Genomic DNA, 9,899 nt, shown 5'->3' on the forward strand with positions numbered 1-9,899 from the left:
TTAACAGTAGTCGTTCAAAATGAAATATTATCGTACCACTAGTCACTACGTAGGTAAAAAGTTATAACTGTTACAATTGTTATGATTATTATCTAAAAACCTTGTACGGAGGCAAGCCACTGACAATATTAATCCACATATATTTAGTGTGTAGGTCAGTAGTTGTATACTACAACCATGGTTGAATATTGAAATACTATTATCACAATACCTCTCACTAATCACAGTAAACACAAAACGAATTCTTCCTGCCGGTTATCGTTAACGGACGCTTTACAGCCTTACGAGACCGGAGACTTGGTCTTTGTGAGAACTGTCCTAAGGTTGTAAACAATAAATGTTAACAAATAAGCAATATATAATTATTTTCCAACGGCAGTGAAGCTTGCGAGTTGCGATAGCTCGTAATAAATATCGTTATTGTTTAATGTTTTTTAACTTAAAATGTTTACCGAGAGTTTTGCCTAATTATTATTTCGAAAAACGTTGAACAAACACTATTACGTTTCTTATTTCGCGCCTACGTAATCGTTTCTTTGTGTTTCTTTTATTTGTTAAACGGTTTTTGTTTCCAAAATATAATACTGAAATTAATTAATTCGGTCTCAATTCTCAAGCTTTATTCAACTATACAAAATGGAAATAGACCCCAGTACATCGGTATGTTTATGGTCGATTAAGAAGACGCTTCATCCGCATGCGTTGTCTCCGTCCTAGAAACTTACAATATAGTAAAAACCGTTTCACGCGGGCAAGGACCACTTAGGTTGTAGTCCTAGTTAAGCAACCAAGTTTACCACTAAAAATAAGAGATTTTAGACTGTGCAACATCGTTTTTATTTTTTCGATATCAGAACTACAAAAAAAGTTATTCAAGTTTAAAAAATACAAAAATAATGGATTTTGAAACGATAAGAACTTTTTTTGTATATTAGTGATCAAAAAACTAAAAATGATGTTGCACAGCCAATGTTTCCTTTTTATACTGTGAAAATTGGGTTGTTTAACTTAAACTACAGCCATAGTGGTTCTTGCCTGTATGAAATAGTTTTTACTATGTTTATTTTTTTAAGACGGCGACAACACATGCGGATAAATTGCCACCTGCTTGTGTTGTCTCCGTCTTACTAACACGTAGCATACCAAAATATACACTCAGCAGTTCCAATTTTATGTGTTTAGCTTAAATATTAGAGTTTAATGACCTATTAATCAAACTTAAAGTATAGAACATTTCTATGTTTTCTTGTTTAATTTTTAAACAAGTTAGGAGTATGTAAAATATTTATATTTAAAAATACTCATGATTCACTTAACATTAAAGTATTGTGAAAAAACTAACAATAGAATACAGAAAATGTTCGTACATTTAAGTTTGACATACGGTTATTTCACTCTAATATTTAAGAGAATGTCATACCCACATGTGTTGTCTCCGTCTTACACATATATGACATAGACAAAACGCGTTTACACAGTCTGAGTAAAACTCGCTCAATTTTGGTTATAGAGTAAATATACCCATTATAAAATTAAACAATGAAAATATTTTGGAGAGCAAGTCGATGAGATTTTTTTCATTATTCTCAGAATAACGTTCATTACAGGTATTATTTAGAAATAGTGAAAATTTAAAAAATGTTAAACAACCTTTTACTTTTCAAGATTTTAATTCTTTAAGAAAAACTCATTGTCTTGACCTCCAAAATATTATCATCTTTTAATTTTATAGTAAGTATAGTAAGTAAGTATATTTACTCTAGAACCAAAATTGAGCGACTCTGACTGTGTAATCGCATTTTGTCCATGTTGTACGTGTATACGACGGAGACAACACATATGGGTGCGACGTCCTCTTAAGCTAAACACAAAACTTAAACTGCTGAACGTACATTTTGGTACAATATACGTTAGTAAGACAGAGAAAACACATGCTGGTATAACGTTCTTTGAATATTGTTTTAAGCTAAAAATTAATAAATTGTTTACATTATATTATAATTCTTATAGACATCACATATCCTATCTGATTCGTCGGACGATGATGATAACCACCATGCAAACTTATCTACTGAAGAAATATGTAATAAGATTAAGACATTTCGTAATTTATGTTTTGGAAACGTAAGTATAATTATTATAAATGTATTATAAAATGTAAATATTAACTTTTGACCCATGTCCATACCAAGGAAAGACTTGACCAAAACTATTTGTTGCCCATTTTACTGACAAAATATACAGCAAGTATCTATTCAAATAATAATATGCACTCTAATAAGTAATTGTTTGCATATTATACGCTCCTACAAATAAGTGTATTTATTTATTATAAGATAAAATTATAAGCTATAATTTAATAACTTTTAGGCATTAGGTAACGCTGCTTCTGGTTGCAATTAATTAGTATCAATATATGACCACCAAACAATTTTTCTACCTTTAAAAAATGTTTAATATATAATAAAGTCTTCACTAAAGATTTTTTGTTGACATATGGTAGACCTTATAATCTTATTTATGCTAGGTGATTATTTTATTGAAGAATATTTATTATTTTATAAATTACCAGTCAGTTTTTAAAATTATTTTTTTATATAAATTTCAGTCATTGAAAAACCATATAGGTAATTGAAAAAATCGGTTTTTTATCATTATTAATTTTTTGGGATAAGTAATTTATGATATAAGTTATAAGTACATATTTAAATTTTAGAGGATCAACATTTTGTTATGTATTCCAAACCACTCATTTACATTTAAAACACTTGTAAAGTACAATTTTAAGCTGTGGTTGACCATAGTAGAATTTGGCTATTTAAAAATCTACAATCTAGATCAGCGGTCACCACTACAAGGCCCGCGGGCCGAATGTGATACTTTAACAAATTTAGTGCGGCCCGCACTAAAATTAAATTGTACATCTTAAAATCCAAAATTCTGTAAACTAATGTGTCATTAATGAACTTTTTCCTACAATACCCTTTCCTAACAAAATATCCTCTCATTTTATTATTTTCCACTAAATTTAAATAGTTGTACATTTTTATATTTTTTTTAATTATTATCATTAAAAATGTATGCGGCCCGCAAGTAATTTAAAAAAATTACAATTGGCCCTTTCTAAAATACTAGAGGGGACCGCTGATCTAGATAGTAGACACTAATGGATAGATAAAATAGTTCTAGTCAAATTGGAATTTCTAATTTAGAATTATATGATTTTTACATATACCCAAGACAATTACAAGTGTGTTGATAAATTGTAAGTCATTGATATAAATCTTATGAACCGTACAAGTCACACGATTAAGATTTTAATAAAATTAATTTATATTTTAGCTTGTAAAACGTTGCATCGAAACATTAAAAAAACTTTTTATCATTTCCTCCATCTAGTCTATGAGAATCATTTCTGCTTTGAATAAATAACTTAAAAATATATGTGGTCATTCATGAAAAATTAAAACTAAAAATTATATTGATAAAAATAACTAAAGAAAAAAATATTTCAAATATCACAACTAATAGTTATTAAAATAATTACTAATAATACGCTTATACAAAAATACATAATGATTTTATGACATGCAATATCTTCAATAGGTTTTTCTATACACATTTTTAACAGTTATAAAAAAAATGTTAAAAGTAACTTCTTGTGTCAAAGTGTCATTTCTTGATAAAAGGCACTTGTAAATAAATAGTGAATAATTGTCAGCACAACAAGCAGTTAAGTTGAAAGATAATTTTTGGGTAATATGAAGGCTTGCAGCTTACAAATTGAGTTTATTTTCCTTTACAATTTAGCAAAATTACACTTATAATTCACTACTCTATAAAATATTACAGTTAAGCTTACTAATTATTAAGTTAAAAGGATATGATGCCTATTTAAGAGGTCTTCCTCCTAAACAATATATAGCATAATATTAATGTTTAGCAGAGTCCGTTTTATATTATAATTTTCATTAAGTATTCATATAAATTTCACGACAAGAATATATCTGTTTTGTGTCATAGACCTTTTTCACCTTTTTAATTTTAAAGTGAGTTGAACACTTTTAAATTCAAATATTTAACATAGTATTTATAACTTGTTTTACAATTAAAAATATAACATACTAAATTAAAAATGTTCTTACTTTTAATTTTGACAATAAATATATTTACTGAAATATTAAAATTTACTATACAAAATTAACTCAGCTAATTTGCTAAATTATATATTTGTAAAATGGTGGTGTCACACTTGCTGTGAGCATCATAGAAAATTTAATAATTATTAATTAAAATAATTATTGCTCATTAGTCATTACAAACTAAAAATTAACTTTTTTTTAAATTTATTTTTTAGAAAATAAATGTTTCCAATGCATTTGACATTGATATGATCGGATATTTTTACTCTTGGTTGGAGAAAAAGAAAAGCTCAATCTTTGAGGAACATAATGATGTTACATCTGTAAGAAGTTAACAAATTTTTTTTATTTAGAGTTAGATTTTAATTGTATTGATCTATAATAATTTTATTTATTTGTTAGTTCCAAGAGATCAGTGACTATCTAGAAGCTTCGGCAAAAGTCTATTCTTATCGTGTTGACAATTTTTCAGAAACAACTAGTAAATTAGTTGAGCAATTTAAATCCATGAATTACAACAAAAATACAGCAAAAACCGATGATAATAATGCACCTAAAATTCAAAAATCAAAGGTAAATATCAAAATTTAATTACTGTTAATTTAAAATTATGTACATAATTATTATTTTTAAATAAATAAATAAATAATTTCTATGGAGTTTAGAGACAAAAAATGATGCTGACTACATTTGATAAATTAAGGCGTAAACCAAATGAAAATGAAAGTTCTATCAATCCGGCTTTAATAAATCATAGGATTTCTAGCTTTAATTGTAATGAATTATTTTCCACTAATCGTCCATCTCACCATCTTAATTCATTGTACTTCAATAAATCCTTGGCAGAAGAAATGAAAACTTCTAATGACATAAAAAAAAAATATGATGAAAAAAAAAACAATGAAACAATAGAAGTTGATAAAAGTTTTTTTCATATAATGGGTATTTCAATTATCTATGAAAATTTTTCACTGTTAGATTTAATTAGAAAATAATATAATTATTTTTTATAGATGAAATTTCCAAAGGAGCTATCTGCCCTGAATTTAAAGGTTTTGTAGCTGAACATGACAAAATTGAAAATTCAAACGATGATCAATTGAATGGTATTGAGTATCGCTTTGATCCTACTAATTATCAAAATACTTGTGATGACTCTATAAGTATTGATCAAGATAATGATGAATCAGATAATAATGAACCTGATAATAATGAACCCGATAATAATGAACCCGATAATAATGAACCCGATAATAATGAACCTGATAATAATGAACTTGGTATATGTATATGATAATTACTTAAAAGCCCATGGATATCTTTGTTTTTCTTTTACAAGAATGTATATAAATAAACATTTTTTATACACTTCTTAAAAGTAAATTAAATTTATAACTTGTAATATTCATTATTATCAGATATCCAAGGGCTATAATAATATGTTTCACGTGCAAAGAATTATAATAATTATAATATATATTAAAGATTCCAATTCAAATGATAAAAATACAACAGTACTTGATGGACTATTGGAATGTATTGATAATGTTGATAGAGACTATAGCTTTTTTAATCCTAAACTCCTTGCCAACTGGAAAGGACCAAAAGCCTGGAAAGCTCAAGCAATGATGAAAGCATTAAAATCGTGCACTCCAAGTAATATAAAAAATAAAAAAAATTGTGTATAATATAATTGAATTTCTTTAAATTACTTACAATATCTACGATAAAATGATTATCTAATTTGTGTTTTAATTTATAGCTGAACGAAAAGACATTATTTCAAACACCGATGATAATATTGATGAAATCACACAGACAAATATTAAACCACCTAAATCTTGTAAAAAACGAAATAAAGTTAAGAATGATAAAATTCAAATAGATTGGTTAGATATGAGCCAAATAACTGAAATATTGAAAAAAAAAGTTCAAAGTAAAGAAAAAATATTACCTCGTACACTACAAAAGTGGGATCCACTTGACAATATATCTGATACACAATCAATTGTTGTCGATATTAAATATAAGTAAGCAATTCTAATAGCAATTATTTTTTTTTAACTGCATTGCTATAACTAATGTAGCCTAAAATTATATAATTAAGGATACATTAAAAAAAACTAATAATCTGCTCAAGAGTTAATCATTTTTAATGTTTGCTTTATTTTATTTATGTGAAATAAAACTCATATGTATTTTATAACTATTACTACTTATAAAAATTTAATGGTATGCAATAATATATTATGTTATAAAAATAAATTTTTTATTAGCCCATGTATAATTAATATTTATTATTTATTATTGAAATTAAAGGTTTCATTTTTTACAATATGCTGAAATTAAACCAGATTGGTGGCTGCGTTACAAAACTCTAGAAGAGGACAATCATTCTGAGGCTTCAAATTCCTATGAGGTAGAAATTAAAATTGTATTAGTAAAATATAATATGTTGTACATAGATATCCGGCCCAACTGGTCAATGCGCATTCGCTCATAGCATTAATACCATTATATAACGCCTTGTTTTATTGTTCTGTAATTTAATATTTATAACTATTACTATGACAGGTACTGATGCCCTTAAACAACTGAAAATAGAAAATAAGTACTCATAAAGTTATCCGTTTGTCTAAGCATGTTTTCCTCTTTCTATACACACCACATATTATATACTTAATATAGTAGTACTTTAATTCTTCAGATACATTAGCTGCTTTTGCATCTAAATGGCTAGATCAATGGTTCTTAACCTTTTTTGGTTCATTGATAAACCTCATACTAAATCATAAATTAAAAAAAAAAAAAAAAAATGTCTTATTCTTATTCAAAAGTTTTTAAAACATATTTGTAACAAAACAAGCATTGCTCAGAAAGCTTCAGAAAACATTGCAAAGTGCATCGAAATTCCGGCCCTAATAATGAAATTATGATTATTATATTAATACATTCAAATTACCAAATTAAAACAAATTTGTTCAATAAGTTTGTTTAAGTATAAACCTATATTTGTTTATCCAATATGCCTTAATGCTTCGTTGATTTTTAATTTTTAACAATTATATTACAATTAAATATTTGTTTTTTAATTTTTTATTTAATTTTTTACTGTTTGTTATAATAAATTATATCCAATAGTTAAATAGTAACATTTATTTAACTTTTTAAGTTTTTTTTTAACTAACTACAAATGACTATATGCATTTTAATTATTTTGTTAATCTTCATGGACTTCCTCACTTTGACTTTACTTTGACCTAAATCAAAAATATTTTAGGGGCCATCATCAATAAAATGGTTGGTAGTTATTGCATTTATAAAAATTATTAATTTTTATTAACAAAAAAGTATTATTAATTGATTTTAATTTCAATCATTAAACATACAGTCCAAGTTAACTAATGTAACATAAATCACCCAAATCATGCTTGTACAAGACTTAAAGTAATTAATGGTCTTAACCTAATTGTCACTTTGATCTCGTGTAACTTAAATGGATAGCTCTTGCAAGACTAGTAGTTAGTAAAAATCAACCTAACTGATATGAAAAATGGATGATTTTATTAAATCTAGTTCCATAAACTAGAAAATTAAGTAATATTGGTTTTGTACAATTATCGATCAGTTACTAATGTCAGATGTATTATAGAAAATATTACAAATTTATCATACTCTCTTGTTGAGCCTAAACTTTATAGTTTGAAAAATGTATTGTTTAACAAATTTTATTTTAAAGTTAAACAATTTATTTTGACTAATAATTTGATAATTTTACTTTATTTTTAAAAGTAATTTAATTAATTTGAATCTATCTACCAAATTAATAAACTGGATTAGTATTATGGTATTAACACTATGGACGCATGTGAAATGTGCATAAATCAGTCTGGTATAGAATACTAACATAGTTAGTCCATGTACACATTATTTAAACAGGTATCCAGGTATCTAGATTATGGAGTATTATAGAAAATATAATTTCTAAATTGTATTCCTTATACATACATAGAATATCTCTGTAAATTCTTAGGAAAGATATAATTTGTTTTAATGTATGAATATAATTATTTTTAGAATATCAATGATTGTGATGAAGACGTTGAACAACCCATGGAAATTGATTGTGAAGACTCTGAACAGTTAAATAAAATAACTCATGGAGAAAATTATGATAAATTTGCCACCTTAGATGTATCTGAAGAGGTAATTTATAAAATATTTATGCAGTAGCGTAACTTAAAGATCAGAGGGTTTGAACGCACCTGGGCTCATTATAACATCTTTAATAATAAGTGTTATGAAACCTTAGGATTGGCGAGACAATCTCAAGGGTTCCGCCAGATTTATGTGATTATTGAGAAACTATTACATATATATTATATTTGGATTATTTATATTGTTAAAAATTATTATTTTATATAATTTATAAAAAAAAAGGGGGGGGGAGGTTCTACAAAACTCAAACTATTTCTCCAGGGTGCCGTGGCCGTAAAAGTTTGGGAACTGCTGATATAAACATCATAAATACAATATATTTTCAATCTCTAATTATAATTGTTCAGTCTAAATTGATTTTTTTTTCTAGTTGACCCCCAATGCTGATATTATAGCCGACATTAAAACTGAATCGAGGATGGATATAGCAGAATTAAAAAAAGAAATATCTAATATTATTGATGAAGAATGTGTAGTAAGTGTCTTAAGTTCTAATGATGTTAAATGTTTTATTTATAATCTTAATTATTTTCAAAGGAAACTAACAACAGCAGTGAATGGAGTTTAAAATTATCGTTTTTTAACTTGTTATTAAAATTACGAATTAATGAACGAGATGGACTTTCAATACCTATTGTATATGTTGGCCTACTTCATTTAGCAAATGAACGAGGTTTGAAATTATTCCAAGAACATTGTACCATAAATGATATGGAAGAAACTTTTATTGCCAAACCAATGAAAAAAAATTAAATGTATTTTATGATTGGTAAACCATTTGATTATTCTTATTTTATATTTTTCGACTGTTGTTTAATAACTTTTTTAAATTGTGCTTTCCTTTTTTTATATTTTCATTTCAAAATAGTTAGCATTAAATGTATAATTAAGAAATATTTAATATATAAGTAAACTAATACAAAATCATCATTTATTGCTCAATATTTTAGTTTAAATTTAATTTATTAATGGTACATTGTGGCAGGAGAAGATGGAAAATAAGTATCTATTTGTTTTCTGCATTCGTGCTCCATCAGTGACACAATTCCAAAATCCAAAAGTTTCATAATACTTTATTTAATTTAAGATATAATAAAGTTGTTTCATGTTTATTTAAAAATTTAAAATATTTGTTCTAACATGTAATATTAATGTATTTAAAAAAAATATCATGAAAATATTAATTTTAATTCTACTGTTAAATAAACTACTATTAAATTTAATATAAATGTATTTATTTATCTGATTGCGCGTTCTTAACTCTTCAATATGCTAATAATAATATACTGTTGGCTTTTAAAATAATTTTAGTTTATAGTCCATGGTTCCCACTAAATTATATCATGTAGAGTTGAATATTATGTTATTTAACTTGTAGATGATGTGTTATTAACATTTTGTTACCTATTTTTAATACACTGAATGTGTAATTAATTTCCATAATAGCCAATAATTCTGATGGCACATTTTTTTAGAGATGGCTATTTATAATATTTAGTCTATTTTGATTTCTTCTGTATCAGTTACAGTTTGTTAAAT

The 9,899-nt window shown here is 25.8% G+C and overlaps 1 protein-coding gene across 2 annotated transcripts; it reads left to right on the plus strand.

Annotated features, from left to right (window-relative positions):
- Nucleotides 1–238: 238 nt before the first annotated feature.
- LOC132926971 (condensin complex subunit 2-like) lies at nucleotides 239–9,606 on the plus strand. 2 transcript variants are annotated; one of them, XM_060991409.1, is made up of 12 exons: nucleotides 239–660; nucleotides 2,011–2,124; nucleotides 4,358–4,465; nucleotides 4,545–4,715; nucleotides 4,808–5,084; nucleotides 5,156–5,422; nucleotides 5,628–5,798; nucleotides 5,905–6,172; nucleotides 6,462–6,561; nucleotides 8,220–8,348; nucleotides 8,731–8,835; nucleotides 8,898–9,606. In XM_060991409.1, the coding sequence occupies exons 1-12, from the start codon at nucleotides 637–639 to the stop codon at nucleotides 9,111–9,113; spliced, it is 1,950 nt and encodes a 649-aa protein (XP_060847392.1). In that variant the 5' UTR covers nucleotides 239–636; the 3' UTR covers nucleotides 9,114–9,606. The 2 variants fall into 2 exon arrangements, with proteins under 2 accessions (XP_060847392.1, XP_060847393.1); XM_060991410.1 differs by lacking the exon at nucleotides 239–660 and adding an exon at nucleotides 1,797–1,937.
- Nucleotides 9,607–9,899: the final 293 nt, after the last annotated feature.

This window comes from Rhopalosiphum padi, chromosome 3 (genome assembly GCF_020882245.1).
Source record: "Rhopalosiphum padi isolate XX-2018 chromosome 3, ASM2088224v1, whole genome shotgun sequence".
NCBI lineage: Eukaryota > Metazoa > Arthropoda > Insecta > Hemiptera > Aphididae > Rhopalosiphum > Rhopalosiphum padi.